The sequence below is a fragment of the Gambusia affinis genome, linkage group LG04 (genome assembly GCF_019740435.1).
Source record: "Gambusia affinis linkage group LG04, SWU_Gaff_1.0, whole genome shotgun sequence".
In the NCBI taxonomy this organism is placed as follows: domain Eukaryota; kingdom Metazoa; phylum Chordata; class Actinopteri; order Cyprinodontiformes; family Poeciliidae; genus Gambusia; species Gambusia affinis.
In genome coordinates this window covers 28,766,954-28,794,607 of record NC_057871.1, presented here as the reverse complement: position 1 = coordinate 28,794,607, position 27,654 = coordinate 28,766,954, and the positions used below count along the sequence as shown (strand labels likewise).

The 27,654-nt window shown below is 41.1% G+C and overlaps 3 protein-coding genes across 6 annotated transcripts in view; 1 reads left to right on the top strand and 2 right to left on the bottom strand.

Annotated features, from left to right (window-relative positions):
* Positions 1 to 24,968, top strand: gatb (glutamyl-tRNA(Gln) amidotransferase, subunit B). Of its 2 annotated transcripts, XM_044115706.1 has the most exons (14): positions 1 to 50; positions 2,296 to 2,485; positions 11,166 to 11,319; positions 11,424 to 11,537; positions 15,806 to 16,004; positions 16,911 to 17,033; positions 17,128 to 17,241; positions 18,567 to 18,651; positions 19,105 to 19,149; positions 20,134 to 20,326; positions 20,409 to 20,542; positions 21,768 to 21,846; positions 21,943 to 22,077; positions 22,925 to 24,968. In XM_044115706.1, the coding sequence occupies exons 4-14, from the start codon at positions 11,457 to 11,459 to the stop codon at positions 23,048 to 23,050; spliced, it is 1,314 nt and encodes a 437-aa protein (XP_043971641.1). In that variant the 5' UTR covers positions 1 to 50; positions 2,296 to 2,485; positions 11,166 to 11,319; positions 11,424 to 11,456; the 3' UTR covers positions 23,051 to 24,968. The 2 variants fall into 2 exon arrangements, with proteins under 2 accessions (XP_043971641.1, XP_043971640.1); XM_044115705.1 differs by lacking the exons at positions 1 to 50; positions 2,296 to 2,485 and adding an exon at positions 10,213 to 10,480.
* Positions 8,893 to 10,194, bottom strand: dctpp1 (dCTP pyrophosphatase 1). Its single transcript, XM_044115707.1, has one exon. The coding sequence runs from the start codon at positions 10,071 to 10,073 to the stop codon at positions 9,543 to 9,545; it is 531 nt and encodes a 176-aa protein (XP_043971642.1). The 5' UTR covers positions 10,074 to 10,194; the 3' UTR covers positions 8,893 to 9,542.
* fhip1aa (FHF complex subunit HOOK interacting protein 1Aa) overlaps positions 24,936 to 27,654 on the bottom strand; it is a 32,183-nt gene continuing 29,464 nt past the window's right edge. For all 3 annotated transcript variants that reach the window (XM_044115704.1, XM_044115702.1, XM_044115703.1), the window contains one exon: positions 24,936 to 27,531. In XM_044115704.1, the coding sequence (XP_043971639.1) occupies positions 27,335 to 27,531 (197 nt within the window). In that variant the 3' untranslated portion in view covers positions 24,936 to 27,334. The remainder of the gene's footprint in view (positions 27,532 to 27,654) is intronic.

Below are 27,654 nucleotides of genomic sequence, written 5' to 3'. Positions count from 1 at the left end.
TGGCTCATTCTACAGTGAAACACGCAGCCGAAGAGTCGGCTGAGCAGGAGGTAAGTGGCGTTCTAACGAGGGTACGGCTCCCTAAAACAAAAGAGCGGGGCGGTGGGGTTCACACAAAGAGCATCAGCCCCAGCTGCTGCTTGCAGAGTGATGGAGCTTTCAGAAACCCCTAAAGGAAAAACTCTGCTGCTGAAGAAAAGCAGGTGTTGGGAGGACTTCAGGGCTAAAAAGCCTCCCAGTAATTCAACTCACCATGACCAAAAAGCTTTTATCCTCAATATCCTCTTCTGGTTAACAGTCACTTTTAATGGAATATATGGAGGAAAAAACAGTATATTAATTACTGCCGGCTCTGAGTATTCTGTGGAGCCGCATTAAATCAGGTGTGGACATTTTCATCTTATTTAAAATGAACAGCTCAGCAATGCCTCAAACTCTTTGAAGGAAAACAGCAGTGAGGCTCAGCATCTGGCACAACCTAACGCTGCCACAGGTAAACACTTCAAAAATAACCTACAGACTGAGTTTCTCCATCCATCCACTGTAGCAAATGAAATAAAGAGAGAGAAAGAGAGAGAGAGAGCCATGGCTACCGTGAGCACATATTGAGATATTGTGCAATTTTTCAGAACGATTGAAGAATTAAGAATGAAGATATTTTATTCTTCGTGTATTTCTGACACTTATAGATTTACAATCTATGTTTCCCTTGTCAATTCTGTTTACCTTGAATTATGTCTATATGTGCCTAATTTCCAACAACAAAACCATGAAACACAACACCTGGATTTCACTTCGTCTTACCATTAGAAGACATTTTAATTAGTGCATCTGCATGTTTGACAACCCTGTTATAATTAGTTTTATTGCTGATGGTAGTTAAAGAAAAGAAAAACAATTTTTTTTATACATATTCATATTCTTACAGCTGCAAATGCAACTGAAACCGAAAGTTAAAGGAAAACCAGACAATTTGGTCCATTTTCCTAAAGTAAGCATTTTCATCAAAACCTTAAAGGTGCAATATTTAACATTTATATATAGAGAAAACGTTTTTTCCCCTTATTTAGTAAAACTGTCACCATGTTGTGACAGTATAACATGAAACAGAGCCATGCTATCGCCTCCCAGTGCTACTGTTAGTCTGGAAAACTACATCTGTTCAAAAACAACCAATCAAAGCCAGGAGGAGGGTCTTAGCGCTGTCAATCAACCTTCTGTATGCTGTTCAATGTGTTAATGGTGGAAAAACAACCTACCACTACAGGAAAACCATGCTAACTAGCAATAGCATTTGTGGTAGGCTATTTTGTGGTGAACCAGCTGTAGCTTAGCAATGAAGAAGGGAGAGGTGGTGAGCATGAGAGTGATTGACAGCACTAAGACCCTCCTTCTGGCTCTGATTGGTTGTTTCTGACTTAATGGTGTATTTCTGTGTTTAGTACTGGGAGCACTGGGAGAAGCCAGAGTTAGATTCTTTTGTTGTTGTTTTATTTTTACAGATTATCTGTCTTATATTGTCACAACTTAAGAATAATTTTAACAAATATGTAAAAAAAATAATAATATTTTTTAATAAAAGTTACTACTGATCCATTTTGCAAGTGTTACTGGAGATGTCAGCATTTCATGCGTTAGTTCTGAGTTTAGACTAATTTACTATTCACTTTTAAGACAGTTTATGCTAGTTCTGATCTTTGCATGGAGGAAATCTGGGCTGTCAGGAACTGATAACCTGCCTGAAGACCAGCGTTGCCACAGTTACCTTGAAAAAATACTGCAGTCTCCTGCATGTCACTCCAAATGAACATCCAGTGGTGGAAACTCCACCAGCCCAAACAAATAAAAATCCTCCTCATTGTTAAACATGTCTTGTACAGCAAAAAATAATTTGGAAACCACCATCATTTACCAAATTATCTGGCTAAATGCAAAACAAAGCAGCATATTGAGGCAAATGTTATTTTAATTTTACAGCACAGGCAGTTGCTGTGATCTGTACATGTATTATTCATGAGGCTGTACTTTGGCTGCCTAAAGTCTAGGCTCCAAACAAGCCAATTAAACAGAAAACTAACAAAAAAAACAACAAAAACCCCTAATTTTTTATGGCTCTTTAGTGTGAGCAAGTAAAATAAAAATGCAAAGTTTAAAATGCCCGTAGTAACAGTGATGCTCAGACAAGCTGAGAGTCTCTGGGAATGTCTGCTGTATCACCTGCACTCTTATGAACTTGGTCAGTCTCCTTCTCTCTAAGTGGAAGTGAGTCACTTCTCTATTTTTATCCCCACGAAGAAGAAGGAACCCCACCGGCTTCAGGAGGCTGTGCTCCTCAGGACGCATCGCGCAGCAAGAAGAGGGAGAGAAAGGGCTCCTCCCTGTGGCAAGGCTCCAGCTGTCCATTTCAAGGAGACGGTGAAAGACTTCTCCATAGCAACAGTCCAACATAGCAACGGTGTAGATGACTTCGGGGTGCCAAGAGACGGTAATTGTTAAAGGTTACTGTGTGACAAGGTAAAGTGCATGTGAAGTAAAAATGATGACGCCTGTTTCTGAGTCACACAGGGCAAATGTTGCCGTCCGGTGGTACTGTCAAAGGAGGGAGGAGGGGAGAACAACGTAAGTGAGAGTATATACTATTGTAACAGCAGGGGAATGGCGTAACTAACGTGAGAGTGGAGGGGACACAATATGGGATATTTACTGGGAAAATAATAATACGAGAGGACGGTCGGAAAGAGGGGTATAAAACCTTTCAAGTCTCAAAACAGGAGACTTGAAAGGTATGCCACCAGGCAGAGGGCCGAAACCCGAGAGCAGGAAGCGTTTCCTTCAGGCGTTCAAAGGCCTCACATTGGAATAACAAAACCTCTTATTCCCTCTGGCCAGGAACACCTCAACCAAGGAGCTTCACTCTTCATTTAAACTTTTCCCCATTATATACATCCAAGGCGCAATGAATCGTTTAAGGAGCAGAGCTTGAAATGAAAGCAGACAGAACAGAAGACTTTCCTTATAGATTGAAGTTGTAACAGGCAGCTGAAGTCCAATTTCACTCCAACAATGCGGCCCTTTGATCACGACATGCAGCGGATTCTGGGAGTCACCAGCTACTGTCCATCACCGCTGCACCGCCGAGCCGAGCCGAGCATCCTGGGACTGGAAATGAAGGGAAATGAGAAAAATGATGAAAGTCTATGACGGCAGACCAACACTTACCCAAAGACGATAGTAGATCACTGTCACTCCAAACTATGGGTACAGATTGTATGTACATTTTACCTTTCACATCTTCTTTTTCCTTTATCTGTGAATAGAGTCGAAAGGCCATCTGTCTTTTACCAGCTGTTAGTTGAAAAATCTTAAAATGTTCTTTGGGTCGGGAGGAATGGCCAAAGGAAAACCACTAATAAAAATAAAGCATTGAGACGTTGTGATTTAACAGAAGTATTTTAAAATCTATAAAATTTATCAAAAAAAAAAAAATCTTTACTCAGCAATTAACAATTTAGAAAACATCAAGCTAAAATTTCTACAAGCCTTCATGGGGTGTGTTCTCTAAAAGCAGAATATTAATGATTGGTGATTATCATTTGTGAATATTAGCATGGAATATGAAGCATCAGTGTAAAATCCAACCAGAAGGATTAGGAACTTCTCCCCACCGAGAGTCAATGAATCATTTAAAATGTGGATTTTAAATGAACTCAGATGGAGAATTATTTCTGTTAAATATCACTGGGTTGCAAGGAAACTTTGGACATTATGCAGCTGCAGATCATTTCCACTCTGTTAGGTGATGCTGAACATCTTGAATTGCACTTTTTACTTGCTGATGGCAGCAATAAAGTCAGTTCTGAAATGGAACATTAGGGACTCTTTCTTGTCTGTGCAGGCATTCGGTGGAAATCAACATTAGTTCATCAGCTCCACGTTTGTGAGCCGGGTGGATGTTTTATGTGGAAACAAGTGTCGGAGATGGAGCTGGTGGGGTTGAAGATGTGAAGCGGTTTATTGGCGGGGGTGACCAAAACGGAAAACGAGCAAATCAGCCAGACAGCTCAGGTTAAAGACTTCAGAGAGAGACATAATTAGAGAGGCGAGGCTGGGAGTCGGAGATAATGACAAAGAAAAGAGGTTTATATAGCCTGGAAAAACTGATGCGGTTGACTTAGTCAAGCCAATATTTAAAATGTGTAATCTTTAGCACAGAAAAGAAACTAATAAAACTAATCTTAAAGTATGTAACTTTTATAGAAAATTTTGTTTTTGTTTTTCTTGGCATTTTTGTTAAAACTCACAATGTCGTGACAGTTTAATATGAGACAGATAATGTATCTTCTGTGCCTTCTCCCTGTGGACTTCACCGCTCAGGCAGAAACAAGCAATCAGAACCAGGAGGAGGGTCTTAGTGCTGTCTATCACACACGTGTAAGCGCTGATCACAGTTCTCTGCTATGCTATGGTTAACAAATATTATATAAACTTCCCCCACCATTTCAAATTTGTGAAAAAAGCGGCCACATCGCACCCATATCCTAATAATTGGAACACGGTGCATGAAGCTTTAACTCTTTCTGATTCGCTGCCTTTAGCTGAATGGTTGCCACGGGAGACTAAAGGGTTTCTGAAACATCCATAAAAGAATTGTTCCAATGGCAGATTCTTATTATCTATTACTGTGACAACACAGGTATATTTTTGATGATGGAATAATAATGCTGTAATAAGATGCAAAGCTCAAAACATCTTATTTTTAACTTTACACTGTCCCTTTAAGGAATGGCTGATCCTGATGTTAATCCTGACAGTGTCCATCCCTACTGCAGATGTTTGGAATGTGAAACAAATCAAATCATTTCTGTGTGTTTATGCAGTTTCTCAGGTATATTTTTTCCACTGTGTTCTCATTTTTTATCCATATTCTCTGGTAAACTGTCAGTACAATTAAGCAAATACCAAACAGATTTTTTTGAAGCATGCGTTCTTCACACAGGTGTCAGTAGGCTTAACTGAAGGCCTTTTCTTTTGTTTGTTTTTCTGAAGGTTCAAATGAATATCTCCAACATTAACATTTGAGTTACGCTGCACAAAACATGCATCATTCTCTCCATCACAGCTGTCACTGAATGCTAATTATGGGACGCATCCGATTTGATAAAAGGCTCAGTATGTACTCTGAGCCATATTTTATGCATGAGCACAAACTGAAATGGTTAGCTGCTGCGATAGTTACTACTGTAACATCTTACCTTCAAGAGACGCATAAAAACAAAAGACAGTTCACAAAAAAAGCCCCTAATGTCTCCCATCCATTTGGTGAGTTGAGGATGTGTGATTGTTTCTGGCATCATTTCTGTCCATTAGCATGAAGAGCTCCCCCGTGTTCCTGTGGATGTGAACATGCTGGATGTGATGTGAACCGCTGTTGCTGGATAACCTCTTTGTTTGAGAGCTGACGGCTCCCACCGTCAGATGCAGATAGTGACAGCAGTAAGAGAAAAAAGGAAACCAGAGCTGTTCCACGCAAACAATAAATGCGCTCACTTGAAGTGAAAATGTCTCTTTGAAAGCTAATAGGGTTGAGATCGAGAAACTCGACAGAGCATGCTGTTGGAAGTCAAATCAAGCACCCACAGGCCTGATGGTATCGCGTTCTCTGAACATTATCAGGCAGAAGTAAAATCTAAGAAACCTACATTTAATTATGCCCTGGGAGCCGCAGCGTCAAGCCGTCTTTCTTTCTCAATACATGAAAATGCGACGGGACCAAAGCTGTCTTTGCTCTCCTTCAGCAAATAGATTTGATTAAATGTGGAAGTACGGAAACACGAGCGTGGACTTCAAACTAACAGGAATGGAAACGAAAGATTCTGAAGCCATTTGCAATTTTGCTCACATTTTGGGGGGCATTGAACAAATTCTATTGATCAGATCTGACTTTTTGAAATACAGTCACCATCACTCATCTCCCAGTCTGCTTCCTGTTTGCTGGCTCTGCTCTGTTCTCAGGCTGCTTGTCTGGATTTACAACTGTTTCCTCTTAATTGGTAAAAAATAATAATAAAGAGTGTACATTATTAAGTATGTACTTATTAAATATATACATTATTTAGTGTACATATTTAATGAGTATACATTCCCTAATGTGGTAGGTTCTCTGGGAGTATCCTTGATACGGACTGTCAGGTCCCTGTATGACTGGTGTCAGAGTCTGGTCCGCATTGCCGGCAGTAAGTCGGGCTCGTTTCCGGTGAGAGTTGGACTCCGCCAGGGCTGCCCTTTGTCACCGATTCTGTTCATTACTTTTATGGACAGAATTTCTAGGTGCAGCCAGGGTGTTGAGGGGATCCGTTTTGGTGGCCTTAGGATTGCATCTCTGCTTTTTGCGGATGATGTGGTCCTTTTGGCTTCATCGGGACGTGATCTGCAGCTCTCGCTGGAGCGGTTTGCAGCCGAGTGCAAAGCGGCTGGGATGGCGATCAGTGCCTCCAAATCCGAGGCCATGGTCTTGAGCCGAAAAAGGGTAGAGTGCCTTCTCTGGGTCAGGGGGGGTGTCCTGCCCCAAGTGAAGGAGTTCAAGTATCTCGGGATCTTGTTCACGAATGAGGGAAGAAGGGAGCGGGAGATCAACAGGCGGATTGGCGCAGCGTCTGCTGTCAAGGGGGCGCTGTACCGGTCCGTCGTGGTAAAGAGAGAGCTGAGCCAAAAAGCGAGGCTCTCGATTTACCGGTCGATCTTCGTTCCCACCCTCATCTATGGTCATGAGCTTTGGGTCATGACCGAAAGAACGAGATCACGGATACAAGCGGCCGAAGTGGGTTTTCTCCGTAGGGTGTCTGGGCTCTTCCTTAGAGATAGGGTGAGAAGCTCAGTCATCCGGGAGGGACTCAGAGTAGAGCCACTGCTCCTTCACGTCGAGAGGGGCCAGTTGAGGTGGCTCGGGCATCTGGTCAGGATGCCTCCTGGACGCCTCCCTGGTGAGGTGTTCTGGGCACGTCCCACCGGGAGGAGGCCCCGGGGAAGACCCAGGACACGCTGGAGGGACTATGTCTCTCGGCTGGCCTGGGAACGCCTTGGGATTCCTCCGGAGGAGCTGGTGGAAGTGGCTGGGGAGAGGGAAGTCTGGGCCTCCCTTCTGAAGCTGCTACCCCCGCGACCCGACCCCGGATAAGCGGAAGAAGATGGATTGATGGATGGATGTGTTTTAAATCGATTTTGATATTTATAGCATTTTTTGTCAGTTGAAGGTACCATGTGCTATAAAATGCCACTAAATGCCTTGAAAATACATAATACTGCCCCTAAAAGGGAGGGAGGAAATGACTGATCATCAAAGAGTAGTTGGAAAATTAGTGGTCACAACATCTTGTGTTTTGGAAGAACTACCTCTAAATGTTGTCTTAGTTTTTGCCCTTTAAGATGTGAGAAACATTGCTGAGGCTTGATGGGAGTTCTTCTGTCTTTGTTCTGCTTTTGTTTCGAAGGCATCACAAGAAACGTTTTCTGTGATTTCCCTTTGCCGTGGTGAGAAATGCCTTCACAAATTACATCAGCAAAGGAAGTTTAGAAATCCGAGCTCATGGATCCCTGCCACAAAGATTTCTCTTTCTAGCTGTGAAAAGCTCTGAAGCATCTTTTTAAATAAAAAGCTGTTTACTTTGAAGTCAGGCTGGGCTCAAACACTGCAGCATCTCAGGGATGCGTGACGGTTCTCCTTGACGGATTACTGATGATGACTCACGTGTGACTATCAGGATCTTCAGATGAGGCCAGAGTTTGAGACTCAAATCTAATCAAATTAATTTAAAGGGGAAAAAAATCCCATTATAAACGAGTTTTGCATTTGAAATGTTTGCTGATAGAAATATTCTGCTGACATGAAAGACGGGGTTCCATTACTGTTTCATTTTATCTCTTGGACAAGATCCGCTAAATCAAGCTTTTGGTTACATATCTGAAAGACATTTCCAAAAATATTTTTATTACACTCTATGGAATAAAAGAAAAAAAATGTGCTTGCATTCAAAGCAGAAGACCATATCATGTCACAAGCCCAGAAAGAGTTCATGCTTAAAAATAGATATCTGTGGGAAATAATCAAGCTCTCTGCTTTCTGCTAGTGCTACATTAAAAACGGTCAATCAGAGCCAGGAGGCGGATCTTAGCGCTGTCAATCACCCCTGTGTCCCTCCTGCTGCTCTCTGCAGCTAGCAGAGCCTGTTGTGAATGCTAAGACTGGTGAGCAAAGCCTAAGAGTTTGTCTGAAACAAGAAGTTATTTAGAATAAATGTGGAAGTGTAATAATAGATTTGCAAGACCTTTTCATTCCTCTTCCAAAATTTTAGTGTATTTAAAATGTTTTTGAGAGCAAAAGTTGCCTAATAAAGCAGATTTCTACATCAGGTCAGTTTGATTTTATTGCACTTTACAGAAATGTAGAAACTGTCGTTTATTTTCTATTTACATCACTAAAAATTCTTTATAATTTCAAGATTAATATTAACTCTTCATATGCAGAACACTGAAGAACACACTGGCTTGTTGTTGTTGGACTAGTGTCATTTTAAAAACGTATGATAAATCTGTCTCCAAACTGGATCGGAGTCAAATCGTCTTTAAAACTGTCAAAAATTTAAGAAGTAGGTCAACATTTTTTATATCTACTGTAACTTTGCATTTTGGCTACTTTTAATGTCTGTCGATTTACAGATGTTTTAAATAAACCTTAATGAACAAACTGATATTTTTTCCAAGAAATTAATTGCATCACATTTTCTTCAATTTAAAAATTGTTCTGTTCATTTTCTAAAACTTAGCTGTAGAATTGAACCATTGACAGCATGAAGAGCAAATGGACAAGTATTCTGTTTAAAAAGCTAAATAGATTCATTTTAAATCCATAACATCTGTTTAATTCAGCTACAAAAGAAAGAATCCAGTCAAACATAATTCAAAATTCTTTCAAATTAAAATTGACTCTTAAACAGATTACAAAAAGATGGCAAAATGTTCCTCAACTATATCGGAAACTTTTGCTAAATGGAATTGGACTTTCATTTTTTTTATAAATGTCATTTTACTCCACATTTATCCTCCTGACAAGGGAATAAAATAAAATCCTAGTAACTCAACAGGTTTATGGTTATGTCAGAAACACAGAACACAGCTCAGATTTTTAAATATTTTACTATTTTAAAGTAAAAAAAAAAAAAAAAAAAAAAAAGAAAAAAAAAAAAAAAAAGAAAGAAAACTGATTTGGACAAAAATGTTTACAAAAATTACCTAGTTAAAAACAAAAATGAACTAATCCCTCTCGATGTTTCCGTGTTATGGTGGACAGTTTAATCCAGACTGTGACCTTTGAACTGAAATCTTAAAGCTCCTGAACTGGGACTTCAGGGAGAAACAGCTTCTTCCCTGAAACTCTGAGTCTGTAACGGGGGGAACCAGAATCCGGAAAAGCTGGGTTCTTATAGCAGACAAGAGTCCAGTGAGTCTCTGGAAATAAAACGTTAAGTTTTATCTACTCCCCCCAGCTCTCAGTCCTTGTACTCTGTGTATTTCTTGGCCGAGCCGTGCACCTTGCTAGCGGGATATTTGAGTCGGTTCAGCGCCATCTTGCGCAGCACCGCTTGGGGAAGGTCCACGCGGCACTTCTCGGCCAGCTCCACCAGGTAGATGAGCACGTCGCTCAGCTCGTGCGCCAGCTGCTCCCGCTCGGACTCGGTCCAGTCCGGCAGACCCTCCGCCACCTCTCCCCGCCACTGGAAGAGCTCCGCCACCTCGCCCACCTCCCCTACCATGGCCAGGAGCAGATTGCGGGGCTGGTGGAACTTATTCCAGTCGCGCTCGTCCGTGAAGTCGGCCTGCATCCTGCGGATGTCCTCTATGCTGGGCTTCGGGCTGAAGGTGAACTTCTGCGGGCTGACCGCTGCTGCTGCTCCCTGGGAACGGGACTCAGCCTCCGAGACTCCTCCGTCCCCCCCTGAGGGCTCCTCCCGGCACCCGTTTGAGAACACGACCATGTCGTCTTTAGGTCCTCGGGAGTCTTCTCCGCTTTTTTCCATCATGTTTTAAGGGCTTATGTTCGTTTCCGTGCCTGAAAATAATCTGATAATGGCTGGAAACAACTCGTTCCTAATATTTGTAGCAGCTGAAGAAGTCCCGCCAGTTGGTATAGCGGAAATGACGCATCCTGAACGGAAGCTAGGGCTTGTTTAAAGCTCTCCTTAGCTGCTGGGGCTTGTAGTATTAAGCAGCAGCATCGCTCTGTTTAACGATGAAGGTCACTTTTAAAGTACTACAACTCCCATGAGCATCAGAGCGACTGGGCCATCATGGCCGCCTCCTGTATAGCAGTCAGGGAGCTGCTTCATAACATCAAATTAATGCCTTATTATCAAAAATCTTCCTGTTTGTTTATCAGACGGATCAGCACATCTAAGCTTCAATGCAGCAGTCAGCCTCTGGAGAAAAGGTGAATTATTTTCTTTACTAATCTATACTGTTTTGATGTCACGGTGAGTGTGGAAGTGTGAAAGAGCCAGTGTAATGCAGTTAAAATACAAACCATTTAAACGTTCACCGTTTCCGGGGTTCAGCATATTATTTATAAACAGTCAGAGTCTTCTTTGCGGTAAACAATGGTGAAGCTGGATGTACTTAGGTGTATGAAGTAAAATTGCATTTTCACAGTCAAGCTAACATTTAACAATTCTCCTCTATAAACAAAAATTCCTTAAAAACAAAAATGAAATTGATTAATTGATTAACTGACTAATTACTTATTGCAACAGGTTTATTCTATGGCAAGCAAACTGCAGCTAACGATTAGCCAATTGAGCTGCTGGAAGAAAAATATGTCCATCTCTAGAAGTTTTATTGAAAATACCGGATGTTTTGGTATTAAAATATTGTTGTTGCCTCAAAAAGCCTTGGAAGGCTTCATGCTGCTTCACACAACTAGCGTCAGCAAATGTATTTCATACATGTTTAAATAATTAACTAACATTTATTGCAGATCAAGCAGCTCTTTGAAGAACAAACCGAAGGAGATTGTGGACCAGAGAAGACATGAAGAAATGTTGTAATGCTCACTGTGTTCCTTCTGCCACGGACATCTCTGTCATCCACTTCTCTCTTGTGTGTGTTTGGTACCTCAGCGCTCCGCAGCAGCTGGTTGGAGTGGTCGGTTTGGAAATTCACGCCCAGATTAGCTCAAACACCAAACTGTTCTCCGGCTCCTCGGTTCAGTTTTTAGCTCCTCCAAACTCCTCGGTTTCGTTCTTTGACGCATCTTTGCCCGGAACTCTTCCTGTGAGTCATATTATTTAGCATATTCATATTAAACTTAACCTGTTCATATTTTTATTTTTTTTTGCTTGTTCTTGAAGAATGTTAATGTTGCCGTGTGTTCCCAGGTCCTCAATAAGCGATGCGTTGAAGCAGCAGTGATGACCGGACTGGCTCTCAACTGCACCATAAACAAGAAGTCAGTCTTCGACAGGAAACACTACTTCTATGCCGACCTTCCTGTGAGTGTGTGTTCTCCGTGTTCTGCAAAATATTTGTGATTCTTAGGTAGAAAGTTGTTACCACAGGAGGCAGAAAGTCATCATTTGTCTTAATACGTATCATTTGCATGAATATGTATTTGGCTTCAATTGTTAAAGGAGAGCTATTACTCAAAATTCACATTATGCTTATTTTTATACCTCCATTTGGGTCTCAACTGCTTAAAAACTGCAATAAAAACATCTTTTTGGCATCTGGAAAATAAGCCATTTCAAAGTTATATGTGACAGGCACTGCACTGTTACCTAGCAACCCCAGCCAAGCCAAGCCCCGTTACCAAGCAACCCACGCAGAGCTCCAGCACCTTTGCTTTGATGGTTTTATTCGCTGTACAGTGTCTCCTGGTAAAGACAAATGTTTTGTTGTTGACCTGCCATCCAGAAACCTCTTGCTGGTTGTGTAGGAGGCTCTACTTCTGCTTATCAAAGATGTACAGTTATACAATTGCACATCTGCTTTACAGCCGTTGTCACGTGCGAGTGTGAATGTTGAGTTAAGGGGCGTGGCCAGCAGGAGCTTATTTGGATTTAAAGTGACAGAGGCCCTAAAACAGCTCAAAATAAGTTGAATTGAGCAGACTAAAATCTCTAAGAATCATTTTGTGCAAAAAATGTAATAAACATGTTTCATATTGCACATAGACCAATCCCTGTTCAAGAGAACATAGTTGATCACCTTTAAATGACAGAAAATGAGCTTTAAGTTTCAAACATGAACCCTTTTTATTTAGCAGCTTGTTTCCTTTAGTCCTCGTCTTCTATTGTCGCCAGTGGAGTCTGAAAAAAATGACACCCTGAGAACCTTTGAGTTTTTATTACATATTTGAAAATATGGAGATTTTATAGTATTTTAAACATCGCAAGAAAATTACTTATTATAATTAAAATAAATGATTAAAACTGAAAAAAATAATCTCCATAAAACCTATAAAAAAATGAAAAGGTAATGTATGTTAAGGAATAAATTAGGACAGCCCAAAGACGTCCTAACCAGAAAAACATAAAATGTTACCAAGTATTTGTATTTATTTCTTTATCTTAGTACACATAAAATGAGACAAAACAAACTTGCCAGTAACTTTTCAGAAAGAAATAGGAGCTTATTTTGATTAATTAATTCCTTAGTACTGATGGAAAATTACTAGTTTTGAGCAAAATAATCTTATCATTGGAACAAGATATTTTCGCCATTATTTCACTTAGAACTAGTTCTTTTTTTCCTGAATACAACCAATCTCTCATGTGACATAGATTAATAAATAGATTCTAAAAATCTGTTTCATTATAATTGTTTGTGGAGTCTAGAATCAATAATTTAAAGATAACATGGATCATTGGGGCTCTCCGGTCAGAAACCTCACCGTTCTGCTGCTGCTGCTCCTCATTTTTTCTTTCCAAAACGAGCCGCTTGCACAGTGATCTTTCCCAACCTCCCCGGGCCTCAGGCTAATTTTCCTGGCATTATGTGTGACATTTTAAGGAAAGGATTAAATGTCACGGTTGCCCCCACAGAGACCTTTCCTAAAATTTATAGAAATTCTAAGACAGGAGAGTTTAGCATTTTAAATCGGCAAAGCCTACTAAAATGGATTATGGACGGCTCAGGGCAAAGATAATAAGGAGGACGATTGTTAATCAAAGATGTCTTCTGCTGTTTTAATAAGACTGTCTGGAGGAGGAGTGTAATGGTGAGAAAACCATCATATCAAAATTAGCTGCAACTTATTGTATTTTGACTGTTTAATACAAAGAAGAAATTGTCCAGCTTCATTTCAAATGAATATAAACAAATGAATTTGTATTTTTTGTTAAATAATTTTAACTAAAAACAAACAGAAAAAACAATATCTAAACAACAATTTGACACCTTCTGTATTTATTTCTTCTATTTTTTGTCATTTTGTTTGTGACTTGTTAGCTTTGCGTTGTGTCTTTCAAGGTTTGAAATTCAAAACTGTATAAGAAAAACATTAAACTGGGGAGTGTTTTGTATAGTTGAATAGTAATTCAGAAATTAAACCATGTGGCCTCATAAATCTCACAATGTTTCAGATCTCAGCAAAAACAATTAGGAGAAAAAAGAGCCGTCCTCCCTTCTGATCCCAACTACTCAACTCCTTCAGAATAGCCAGTAGCAATTAGCAAACATCTGGTGGAACTCTACATGTTTCTACTTCTCAGTGCAACGCTGGTAAAAACATTGTTAAAGGGCTAACATGTTGTGTATTAAAGAGACAGAGGCCCAATTTCAAGGCGTTAAATTATGAATTCAAATTTTGTAAATGGAGCATTTTTATGACAACTCAAGCTGACATAGTTACTTGATTATGCCATTAAAACGCCACTAAATGCCTGGAAGTTACACAATACTGCCCCTTATAACGATGCAGCTGATGAGACGTTCTGCAGTGCCCAGGTTGAAGGCTGCAGAACTGAGAGAGAAAGGGCCTGCGGTGGAAAGATGACATTGTTCATAATTGATAAGATCCACCAAAATGTAATGATGGTATTTGTGTAAAATGCCCCAGCTGCTCGTATCGGGACTCCCTGAACGGAGAGGCCGGGCGAGCTGCAGCTTTCAATTAATGAGCACACACACATCTTCTAAATGATTCAAGTTCCCCTCAGATATAAAGTGTGCAACTGAAGCACCATGTCTGGATCACCGAGGCTTTGATACGTTCCCAAGGCCACAGATGAGGTTCCCAGTATGGCTGCAGTGGGCGGAATAAGCACCGGAGTGTGTGTGATCATGTAATGGTCGTTAAGGCCGAGGTCGCGATCTGAGCAGATCCAGGAAATCTTAATGTGGCAACTATAATGTCACCAGCAGGAAATGGGGCTGGTTTGAAGAGCAGCTGATTGGTTCTGCAGGACAACACAGTACAGATTGCACCAGTCAACGTTTTTCTCTTCCAATACCGATATAATCGGCTGACTTGATCCGATAAAAAAAGCGGCGCTGAATTGACTTAAAATGTAAATTTTTTTTAAGCACATACATAAATGTACTGAGTTAGTCATTTATTTGATAACTGTGCCTAAGTAGAGCTTACACCAATAACTTCACAAGCTTGAACAACATGTGAAAACAGCGTTGATTTGTTCAGTCAGTGCAATTAGGATCAGAACAGTCAATGTAAAATATATAATAAAGAAACTGAAATCTGACAAAAACAACTATCTTGATTAAATATTTAAAAAACAAACTGCAAAATTAACGTAAAATAAAACATAAAGAAAAAATCTAGAATTAGACTGAATAGATCGGCCTTTATTTACCGGATACATTGTCACCGATCCCTGATCCAGATATTTTGTTCAGTATCGGAACCGATACACATATTAATATGGGATCGGACATGCTCCACCTACACAGTTTACCATGGTAACTGTTGGGGAGCGTTAAATCAACAGAGAGCAGCATAGTGAATGCAGGTGGCAGAGCAGGAACTGCTTCATGTAGCTTCTGATCGGAGCCTGCAGGAAGTGGAGGATGCTGCATTCAGCTGCTTCAGGAAGAGGAAGTGATTGATGGCATCAGTCAGGAAGCTGCTGATTAACAACCTGCCTTCTATCTTCTCTCCCACCTTCTCCGTCTTTAGCATAAGTGTGATTAATGTTTAGTTCTTGTGATGCAGTTGCCATAAAAACATGACAAATTAATTCTTAGGCCCACAGGAACAGAGGAACAACTAAAATACGAAAGGGCAGTATTATTTAAAATCAACTTTTTTAGCTTTACATCATGTCATAATGTTATTCTCTCATCAAAAACAAACCTGTAATGTTGCTTTGATTCTTTTGTGAATTTTTGATAAACCCTTTAATCACCCATGGCAACCATTCAGCTGTGGAAAACGCCTGGGTGGACCTAGCACCAACTTTGAGAGGCAGCTTCTCCTCTGAGCAGCAGTTTACAAGCTTCACAGGTTCCTTCTCACAGAGAAACCTCACTCAACTCCTTCAGACTAGCCAGCATCAATTAGCAAACACCTGGTAGAACTGTGCATCTGCTGAGCTCATTACTCGAGCCACTTCTCAGTGCAACGTTGGTTAAAAATCTTGTTCAGGGATCTAAAGACGAGAGAAAAGAAATATGAGGCTGGGACAGGAAAGCACAATGGCTCAGTCAAAGTTCACACCAATAGAGAAACTGTGGGTACAAATGTTTGACATCTCTGTGATGTCACCCAGCACCAGGACTTAAGGCAGCTTTTCTCCTCCAGGCTGGGTACCAGATCACACAGCAGCGCCGCCCGGTGGCGGTGGACGGAGTGCTCACCTACAGCTTCCTGGGAGGGAGGAAGAGGAACCAGGTGATGAGGAAGAATGTGCACATCAAACAGATTCAGCTGGAACAAGACAGCGGCAAGAGTCTGCACGATGACGTCAACAGTCAGACGCTCGTCGACCTCAACAGAGCAGGTTGGAGCACCACAGCGCCCCCTAGAATCTAAACATGGGTTTAGATTACATAAACGTATGTCTGTTTATGTAATCTAATCAATTTCGGCATGTTTACAAAATATAGCAAAACCGTAACTATTTAGGTTGCTAAATAGAAAAGCAAAAGCTGAAAAGAATGAAGTATGTGAAACATTTAATCCCCTATGAACAGAAATGTTCATACAGAAGTTCTGTCTGTGGCAGCTCTGGAAGGACTGTTAAAACTTGGCTACATAAAGTGTTTTAACTCACGACAGAACCTCAAAATCAACCTTCACCTTAAGGTGAAACTCAACGAGCTTATCATGTGTTTCAAAACAGAACCGCATAAAATACACTTTACATCCCACAACGGCCTCTGTTTGGACCATTTGTCTTTGCTCTGGGGTAGCGCCCCATCTTAGTTTCTGCTGCTTAAGGGTGACCAGTGGCGCCCTCTGCAGGGTGGCAGCCAAACTACAATACTAACAGAAGGCAGGGGTGTCAAAGTCCAGTTCTCAAGGGCCGGTCTCCTGCAGTTTTTAGATGTGCCACAGGTACAAAACACTGGAATGAAATGGCTTAATGACCTCCTCCTTGTGTAGATCAGATCTCCAGAGCCTTAATGACCTAATTATTCTGTTCAGGTGGTGCAGAAGAGGCACATATAAAAGTTGCAGGACTGCGGCCCTCCAGGACTGGAGTTTGACACCCCTGGCCTAAGGGGACGTTGTTAGTTAACTTATTGGAGCTCATTTTAATCTAATGAACCATTAATCGACAATTAATTGTAGGTTGATTAATTGTTAACATCAGTATTATAAATCCATAAAGAGTTTCTCAGGAAGCTCTGTCAGTGATCGATACCTGGTGGATGTGAAACCCAGCTGCCTGCTCCTGCCTCAGGTGTCGGTCTGATGGAGCTGGTGATGGAGCCCGACATGAGCTGTGGAGAGGAGGCCGCTGCAGCTGTCAGAGAGCTGCAGCTCATCCTGCAGGCGCTGGGTACCTGTCAGGGCAACATGTCAGGTATGGAGCCGCTGGCTCTGTTGTCTCCCCTCCACTGCTTGCATTTTAATCACCGGCGTAACCACGCTGCCGTGCTTCTCTGCTGTTTGCGCAGAGGGCCAGCTGAGGGTTGACGCCAACGTGTCGGTGCACCGGCCAGGCGAGCCGTTGGGCACCAGGACGGAGGTGAAGAACATCAACAGCATCAGATACCTGGCCAGAGCGATAGGTGAGGACAGAGGAGGAGCTGGAAGTTGAACCCCCAACTGCTCAACCCCCAGCTGTCTGCTACAATGCAGCTTTCACAGCCTTCGCTTTCTGTGGTGAACGCTAAGGCTAGTTAGCATAGCCACAGATGAATGCATATTAATGGTAAGTTGTTTTGCTGCCATTATCAAATTTAGCAACGACAGCACTAAGCCCCTCCTCCTGGCTCTGATTGGTTGTTTTTGGTGGGGAGAGGTGCATGTCTTCAGACATTAGTAACAGCTCAGGTTGAAGGTGGAGATCAATGTTGTACAGATGATCATAACATGCTGTCACAACATAGTGATAGTTTTAACAAATATGAAAAAAGTTACATACTTTAGCTTTAAAAAAAAGCAAAGTTCCTACATTTCACCGATTAGAAAAAGTGTCTTTAATTAAAATTAAACAGTTAAAAGCAAAAATACAAGGATGTTGTTTTTTTAATAGATTAAGATTTATGGAAAGTTTAGCGGAAATCTCAATCAAATGTCATTAAAATATAAAATATTTAACACCTAGCTTGTTTTTGCTCGTTTTCATGTAACTGTTCCTAGGCCTGCCAAACACATTTTGCTGGTTGACAAATTGTCCTAAAAGTTACTGTAATAACAATAATATTTTCTACTTCTATAATGTTTATTAATAAGAGAAGAACACATTCTCAAGATCAATGAACTTTAATTTAATGAACATTTAACACTGGAACTGGAAACCATTTTAAATATCCATAATAAACAAAACAGCATAAATGACAAATAAAATGAATTATGAATTATAAACAAAATGGTCCTTCAAAAAAAGGGCAAGTTGAGACAAAAGCACCAAACTGAAGACTTTTGTCATCCAACTTTTGGAATGGAAGAGAGGAAAGAGAAAAATGATAAATCATGCAAATGAAAATGATTGAGCTCTAACTGCCCCTGCCATAAACAGATAACAGATTAGCTTCAGGTAATTTTCATACACAAATCTGTTTTTTCTGCTCATGTTTCAGAAAATAAATTCTTTTTGGTTATTGCAGTGATGAGAATGTTTTTCTGATCAAATCTTTGGACACCATGTTGTCAGTGAGACCGTCTGACTTTTTCCCAGCTGCTCGCTGAAATAACGATCATAGTTTGAGCGACCGTGGACGGAGTTCCGCTTCCAGCTGACGGAACCAGAAGCAGCTGGACAAGTTCAGCTGCTGAAACAAGTTTCTTGCGTGTCGGTTGATGCATTTGCAGCCGAACCGTTTCTCGTGACAGAGGTCAGGCCGCCGGGGCGCGGCAGCAGGCGTTTGACGACTCTCGTTATTCTGTCCAGACTTCGAGATCCAGAGACAGACGGCGGTGGTGCGGAGAGGAGGGGCGGTGCTAAACGAGACCCGGGCGTACGACTCCAAGTCAGGGTAAGTGGATTCAGAAGCGGCGCCAGCATTCAGCCGTCGGCAGCAGCGCTGAGCGACCAGGACGGCTGCCGGGTTCATTAGGCCTGGGCTCGGCTCGGGAGCAGCCGTGGTGGTAATGATGATGAATGGAGCCAGTTGGACGGCGCTGTCGGCCCGCGTTATCTGTGAGCCATGCGCCGCTCCCAGAATGAGTCTGCTGCCTCACAGCTGAGCCGTCGCTCTACTTCTGGGGCTCTGGCGGCCTCCCAGAAGCCCTTGCGTGCCCGAGGTTACACGGTGAAGCGGAGGGATATGCTTCACAGTTTGCGGCCCCTTTTGAAATTAAAATCAAATTTTAGAGAAACACTTTGTTTTGTAGCAAGCATTATTTTTGTTTAAAAAAAAAGTTTAAACTCGGTAAAAATCTCGCTCTAAAATGTTTGATTTCTTCTCTGTGTGTCTTTGTCCCTCCAGGGAAACTGTTGCTATGCGGGACAAAGAAGGTCTTCAGGATTACAGGTGAGGTTGGATTTGTTGTCTCTGAAACAGATTCTCTCCACCTGGAGTCAGAGCTGCAGCAGCAGTAACATGGATTCATCATCAAACTGCAAAAACACAAAATCTCACCAGAATTTTTGGTCTAGTTTTTAATGCAAATATCTTAGCACACTTGATGAAGTAAGACAAAATTAACTTACAAATTACTTTTCAGCTGGTTTTAGGTCAGTTATTCCCCAAATTGGCAGTATTTTGCAACATCTACTTCTTTGTGCTTTTTATCATGTTATAATGTTATGTCCTCAACAAAAAGATACCTGGAGTGTTACTTTGATTGTTTTCTGTATGTTTGAGACATCCTTTATCTCCATGGCAACCATTCAGCTGTGCAAAATGCCTGGGTGAACCTAGCCCCGCCTTTGAAGACAAAGCTCTTCCCCTGAGCTGCAGTTTTCAAGTTTCTAAGCTTCCCCCACTCAGAGCTGCCCTCCCCTGTGAATCCACCTCTGAGCTCCTTCAGACTAGCCAGCCACAATTAGCAAACACCTGGTGGAGCTGGAGTCTGCTGAGCTCATTATTGGAGCTGCTTCTCAGTGAAATGCCAGTAAAACGTCGTTAAAGGGTTAATAGAGGAGCCATGTTGTGACGACTTCCTGAAGGCGGAGTTTCAGAAGGAGCAGAAGTTTTTAAAGAGACAGAGACCTAGTTTCAAGCCATTAAATTAGGAAGTAACATTTCTCTTACGTCGTATTTGATATTGTTGTGAGTAAATAATTTTAAGTTTTCCTTCTCTCTCTTTTAGCTAGTTGCAAAGCTAAAGCTATAGGATGTGAGGCTGGTCAGGTCTAATTCTTGGTGCATGCAGGTGAAATGTGACAACAACCCAGTTTGTATCGCAGCAGAAGCCAGAATCCCAATTTATTTTACCGTCATAACAGAAGCAGTCAGAAGTTGTCCTCCTTCCCTCTAACCCTGAGAGACCCTCCTCCCCTCCGCCTCCTCCAGGTTCATGCCGGAGCCCAACCTGCCCCCCCTGCTGGTGTTTGAGGATGAGGCGTCGCTGCCTGCGGGCGTGGAGGCGGGGCAGGCGGTGCTGCTGCGGACCCTGAGGGCAAGGCTTCCTGAGCTGCCCAGCGTCAGGAGAGACAGGCTGGTGCAGACGTACGGCCTGCTGCCAGAGCACAGCTTCACTCTGGTGGTGAGTTCACACCGGCAGTCTGTCACTCTGCCACTAAATGGCAACGCTCCTGCCCAGTGATGAATGTGGTGCTGCTGTGCAGAATGAGGATGGCTTGATGGAGTACTTTGAGGCGGTGATGAAGAGGACCAGCAGGGATCCCAGGAAGGTGATTGGCTGGGTGACCAATGAGCTGCTGGGGCTCCTGAAGCAGCAGGACCTGAGCGTGAGCCACAGGTCAGTTTATCACCAGAACACATAAAAACAGATAAAGCCACATGACATCAAGGAGAAAAATAAAAACATAAAATGGCTTGCAAAAGTATTCAGACCCCCTGAACTTTTCTGTATTTTGTCACATTACACATGAGCAAAAGTATGGGTATCACCAGCAGTTCTGTCAGAGACCTGGGTCCAGCTGCTGTGAGTGGTTCTTTAACGATGCTCCACCTCTTCCCTGCAGCTGATAGAAAAACTTCATTTCAGGCCTTCTCGCGTCTCAAAATACCATGATTGAAAGTGAAGGCGCAGATAAATCCCAGAGCAGAGCCAAAGGACTTTCTCGGGGGGAATAAATGAGATCATTTTGTGTTTTCTAATTATTTGTGTCTGGCTCTGAGAAAGTCACCGTGACTGTCTGACAGCGAGAAAAGCTTCTTTTCTCGCTGTTCCTGGCTGGAATGAGCTGATTCTACCCGTGTTGCGTCTAAACTTCAAACTAAAAGCCTCTGTGGTGGGTTTAGGTGGAAAACAGTTGCCATGGTTTCAGACTTTTATAATTACGCTTCCAAAATCACAGTCGGCTTTTGATGCTGCTGGCTGTTTGAAATGAAACCAGCAAATAAATTCTTCTAACATCAACATGTAAGAAACACAGAAACATGCAGCGTTAACAGAGAGGAGGACTGATGATTGTTTCTTTGGATAAAAAGGTGATTAATAGAAGGTTTATGTACAGAACTTGAAGCTAAACCTGCCACTACTGGACTTCTGGGTAGGATAAATTTACAGATGCATCTTTTTTTTTATCTTAAATGCAAAATGTTTCTATTTTTTATTTATTTTATTTTTTTTTTTTTCTTTACAGTTTTGGTTTCATTACTGCCCTCAAACTGTTGTTCTTTCAGCAAATGGGCTTTTTTTGAGTCTCTCTTCTAGACTTAACAATTAGTAGTTGAAGTCGTCTATCGCTGTCCATTTTTGCTGGGATAATAACTTGTAATCCAAAGCTCTTTATTCCAACTTTCAGCTTAATAAAAGTTAAAAAGAAAAGAAAATAGATGTAAGTCAGAGTGGACCGTTTCAAGAAAATCCCAGATCTCCATCACCTTTTTTTCTTCTCTTCAGTCCAGTGATCACCGTCTCTCTCTTTCTCTCTCTTTTGCTTTCTCTATCTATTTCTGTCATGAATCCTCATCCATCTCCTCCAGTGTAATTAACTCAGACTCTGTGTTGCCTCCAGTCTAGTCCTTCCTGCCGCCCTGGCTGAGCTGCTGGAGCTGCAGGAAGCAGGATGCATCTCCTCCTCTGCTGCCAAGCAGGTCAGTGTGCTGCACCCCCCCCTCCTGCAGGTTTCTTCCTATGTGTGTTCTCATTCTCACCTGCCGGCGCCCCCTGCTGCTCCCTTTCCTTTCCAGGTCTTCCAGGAGATGTGGAGATCACCAGGCAAGGCAGCTCTGCAGATCATCCAGGAGCGGGACTTGGGGCTCGTTAGCTACGCCGCCGACCTTCACCGAATCTGCCAGAAGGTCGTAGACTCACATCCAGACGAGGTCAGCGTGCGCGCGCATCTCTGAATCTCTCATATCATATAGAGTCAGTAGACATGAGGATTCTATTTTCAGTATTTTTTTTAATGTTTATTTTGATGGTTCTCTGGCTTTCAATGGGAAACCCAAAACTCAAGTTTTTAAAAAATGGCTGGACAATAAATCAATCAGATTGTTCGCGATATATCAAGTGATCAATGTCAGTGGATATTAAGTTTGATAGTTTAATATTTTCACTGATGTCTGATACAGAACTGCAAAGCATTCTGGGTGATGTAAGCAGATGGAAGGCTTCTCCACTCGGCTCCTTCAGACTAGCCAGCAGCAATTAGCAAACACCTGCTGAGCTCTTTACTGGAGCTACTTTTCAGTGCAACACTGGTAAAAACGTTAAAGGGTTAATAGAGGAGCCATGTTGTGATGACTTCCTGAAGGCGGAGTTTCAGAAAGAGCAGGAGCTTCTTAAAGAGACAAAGGCCCAATTTCAAGGCACTAAAGAACCAATTCTATTTTATTTTAAGACATATTTGATACATACACAGTATTTTTAAAACAACTGAAGGTAACATAGTTGCTTCATTGTGCTATAAAATGACTGTATGTGGTTGGAAAACACATAATACTGTCCCTTTAATACCCCAGGGAGTCGTCTGTCTGCTCTAAGTGCTTTGAGTTGCTGCCTGTCTGACAACGGGTGTACCTAATAAAGTGTCAGCCTGCTCTCTGTCTCTGTGAAGTTTCTACACAAGACTGAAGGTTGACTTTTGGACTGGGTGAACTGTTTGATCGCTTCGTCTCTCTCATAAGTTGCTGAGCCGTGCGACATCAGAGCTCATTTTTGTGTTCGCAGGTTCGAGCCGTCAGGAGCGGAAACCAGAAAGTTCTGAATAAGCTGATGGGTCTGGTCCAGAAAGAGACCAAAGGCAGAGCCGACCCGGTTCTGGTCAGGGAAATCCTCCAAGAGAAGACTTCATGACATCATCGTTTTCATCACTGACTCTGAGCCAATCAGACGCTCTGAATTCAGCTTGAGGTAGACAATAAAACCCACTTCCTGCTGGGTAAAATGCTAAAGCTTCATTGTACAGTAACAGTATTGTTTTTATAAACAGGATGTGAATGTTAATAAATCAATAACATTTCTATATGTTATATTTCTATCTGTGGTGTTTTTGATTTAAGTAGAAATAGTTTTTGTTCTCATAAAGTTCATTCGGATCAGAAACTTTTATCTCAACCTCTAGTTTACTGAGGCTGAAGAAGTTTCACCCCATGCTGCTGCAGCAGCCTGAGCACTGAGCGCCCTCCTGTGGTTGAAGCATGTCATGACTTGTCAAACACTTGCACAAATCTTGTTAAATATTCATTTTCTCTGACATGAAGCACTCAGTGGTTCTGCGCAGCTCCTCTGGTTGATTTATATTTAATGTAAACAGAGTCCATCAGCCGCTGAGGGCAGCTGGAGTCCGTCGGCTGCTTCTCAGACTAGATCACAGAAATAAAAGGTGTGTCTTTCCTTCGCTGCAGATGGCACAGGATTTAGTTTTTAAAAAAATACATGCTGTGAAAAGTATTTGCCCCCTTGACCAGACTTCTTCTGTTTTTGCTTTTCTGCCACAATTAAATGCTTTCAGTTCATCAAGCAAATTTTAACATCAGGTTGTATAATAATTCTCCAGTGTACACAAACAAATTCAGTCATCTTCATTCTTTGAAATGAATAATCTGACAGAAACGGTTCCTGGATCTTAGACATCCTGTGTGTGTGTATATATATATATATAGAGAGAGAGAGAGACACACATGGACTAAAACACACTTTAAATTAAGACCAAGAATGTAGCTAATCACATGATATATTGATGAGGTTTCAATAATTTAAACTTCATGAGTCAAATTATGAAGGTTCTTCTCCACATGGTTCTTCCCTAACCAATATTTCCCCAAAATGATCAACTTTTGGTTTATTTTCAACTGTTTTGGAGCAGCTTGGTTTCTCGAGATGTTACTGTTAACGACTAAAACCTAGAAAAATATCACCAATAAGCATTTATCTTAAAACCCCCTTAGCACAACGCTCAGGAGGAGACGCTCAGATAACACGGTCAGGCAGCAGGGAATCCATGGGGGTATTCAGTCAGTCTGTCAGTTCACAAAACCACAAAATAAATTAAGAAAAAGAAAAGGAAAAAAAAATTATTGTAAGTAAACTTGCGACCGCTTGCGGTGTCCAATGAGCCCCGTCTCTTAGGACGGCAGGAGAGTGAAAAACGAAGGACTGATATTTTATCAAGACATATGTGGAACTTTGTTCTGATGAATTTTACTGTATATGGTCCGGTCTTCAGATTCATTTTGTTATTCAAAACAATTTTTAGTCTGAAGAAGCCATGTTTCCACAGCAGGCTTCTGTCTTCAACTAGCAGGTTGTGATCGTTTATCTTTTCAGCTTTCTTCACTGCTTTGAAAAAGACAAAAAATATTTTAAGCTTAAAGTGTCAAAATGGAGCCTTCCTTTTGACACAAGGCAGAGAGGAACTCCTTTCTCTACCAACATTTAGCTTTATGTTGTACGAATCTAGAACTCAATACAGGACAAGTGGAACCAAGGTTTAGTTTTATACTTATTAACAGAATCAAACATGGAGAACCAACATCTAATTTGATCAGAACAAGAATCCAGACAAACCCCAACAATGTGTTTATATGTGTTCTTATTAAACATGGGGAACCAATATGTAGTTTTATACTTTTGCTCTTTTGTCTTTGTCGTTTTATTTGTATTTCTTTCTAATTCATGTAAAGCACTTTGAACTGCTTTGTTGCTGAAAATGTGCTACACAAATAAGATTACCAACAGGCAAGGTCTATAAAAGACTTTTATTTCATTTTCATACCCAGATTATCTTTATTGTGCCATAAGATTACACTGGACAGATATGAGCATCAACCCTCCATAAAGTGATTTTATGCTTTTATCAGCTTTAAAATGCCTTTTCACAAGCAAAGGAGAAAGAAAGTGACGAAAAAGAAAAACAGTCAACGAACATTTTAAATACCCCTACCCGTAATCACAGTGATCTAACAGCTAATATCCCCAATACATTTCATTTGCATAGTGTGTTTTGTTTTCCTCAGAACATTTTCCTTATGATTTCTACATCATAAACAGGTAAAGGTGAAAGGCACGTTACATACAGCAGTGGTGAGCCTGGCTCTGCTCTTCTGTGCACATATAGATAAAGACGGCATCTTTTGGCACCCCTTTAAAGCTGAAAGAGCGCAGAAGTCTTAAATAAATGATGATGATTAAGCGTTGAGGAGACGTGGTGACTGAAGATCCCTCCATCAGTTCCACATTATTGCACATCTGCCTAGTGTATGAAAATAAGCAGGTCTAAAGTTCTAGCATGCTTACTACGGGTCTGATGCTGTAATATATCTGTCATGGGATCTGCTGGGACTGACACAACATGTACAGTGATTAATCCTGGCTAAAGTATGCAAACGCTCTGTCTGCACAGAAGAAGATTTTCTCATGTTGAATGCTTACAATACGAAAACAAAATCATACCAAATAATTTTAGTCTACTTTCTACTGCAAATATCTTAGTGCACTTTAAATAAGACACAACTAACTCACATGGAACTGTTGAGCAACATTTAGGAGATTGTTCAAAGTTAAGAGTTGGGAGACAATTTCACCTTTCACAAGACATTTTTCCCATAAGTGAAATAATTTGACCACTTGGTCAGCTAACCAGGACAAAGACTGGCTGAGCAAAATGAATATCTGCTCTGCAAAAAAAAAAGTGCAAATATCTTTAGCAAACTTGAATAAGACAAAACTAACTTTTCAGCAAAATTCATAAGAATTAGAAATTCTATAGTAATGATGAAAAAGTATTAGTTTCCCCATGTTATGAGAGAAATAATCTGCTTCTTTTCCATCAATATTTAGGACTTATTGATGTACAACAAACTCATATTTCTTGCTGAAAATTTACTTGCATGTTAGTTTTGTCATATTTCAAATGTACTGCAATATTGCAGAAATTAGACCAAAATACTTGGTCAGATTTTGTGATTTTGCACTGTGGGCCACATGTTTAATGATAAAGACGTCCAACATGACTAACTAGAAATATCAACTCAACACATAAGAGAGAAAACTATGAATTTATACAAAATGTTTAGCTACACATATTTTACAGTAACTGTTGGGGATTTTGGTAAATACAACCCATCTTGAAAAAATATATCTTTCCTGAATAAATATATTTAATGTAAAGGCTGGAAGTTTTTATTATTATTATTTGATTCTGCTGCTGCAATCACAGATGCATTTATTTCAAGATTTTTTTTTTAGATATTATTTTTTTTACAAGAGGTGTCAGTAATCATGCAGGGAACGATGGAAAATGTGCAGAGTCAATAGCGGGTCAGAAAAGGAAGGAGGTGCCAGAGGCGCCGCGGTGAATTAGCACCGAAACATCTGGACCTGAAGACTGCTAATGCACTTTGTGAAATCTGTAGGCAGTTAGGACTCAACTTGTAACAGCTGTACACAAAAACACAAAATATAACCAAGTGCTTTTGGTCTAGTTTTTAGTGCAAATATCTTATTACATTTAAAATAAGAGGAACCAAACTTACAAGTAACTTTTCAGCAAGACATATGGGCTTATCTTACGTCAATAATTTTTTAATATTAATGAAAAAGTGCTTGTTCAATTTGGAAATTATTTCACTTATAACATCAGAAACATGTATTGCTATAAGTGAAATAATCTGCCAGTGGAACTAGTCCTTTTTAAAACATAAATATAAAGGAAGTACTGATTCGATCAACCTCCTTGGTTCTTGATGAAAAGTTACTTGTAAATTAGTTTTGTCTTACTTCAGGTGATATTTGTACCAGAAATTCAAACTTACTTGGTGAGATTTTGTGTTTTTGCAGTGCATCCTGATGCTTAAAGACAACATTTGAGACGGAAAAGAAAACACAGAGAGCAGCGTGTCGCCGCTGCGGCTGGTTGCAGGAAACATTCAGACGGTCCAGAAAATGTTTGGAAAGATGTAAAAGTCTTTGGTGGGAAGGGCTGCAGTTTGTCTCCAGGCTTCGCAGAGGCAGGAGGATGGAAGTCAATCCAAGTTGATTTGTTTGAAAAAATAAGTATCTTCAAAATCTTTCTATATAAAAAAAGGGGGGAAAACCTGATTAATTAAACAGTACCTGAAAAGGCACTGAGGTGGATCCCTACTCCTCCATGGGAACGTGGGACAGGATGGAGTGCTCCTGAGCGATGGCTGCCAGCTCTTTGAGAAACTCGGAGAAGAGGACTGTAGCGAAGACCTCTGTCTGATCCAGAGAGATGGCTTTGGGTTTGGGAGGCGGGGAGTTCCTCAGAATCCTTCCTCCTTCGTACTGGCTGGACCCGCCGCCGCTGGTTTTATCTGCGAGATCCAAAAGAAACAGGTGAACGTTTCTGTCCTAAAAACAGACAGCTCCAAGTAAACAGAATAAAATAGGCGCTTTACAATTTCCATTGTTCATCTTTCTACAAACACCCTGCTGAT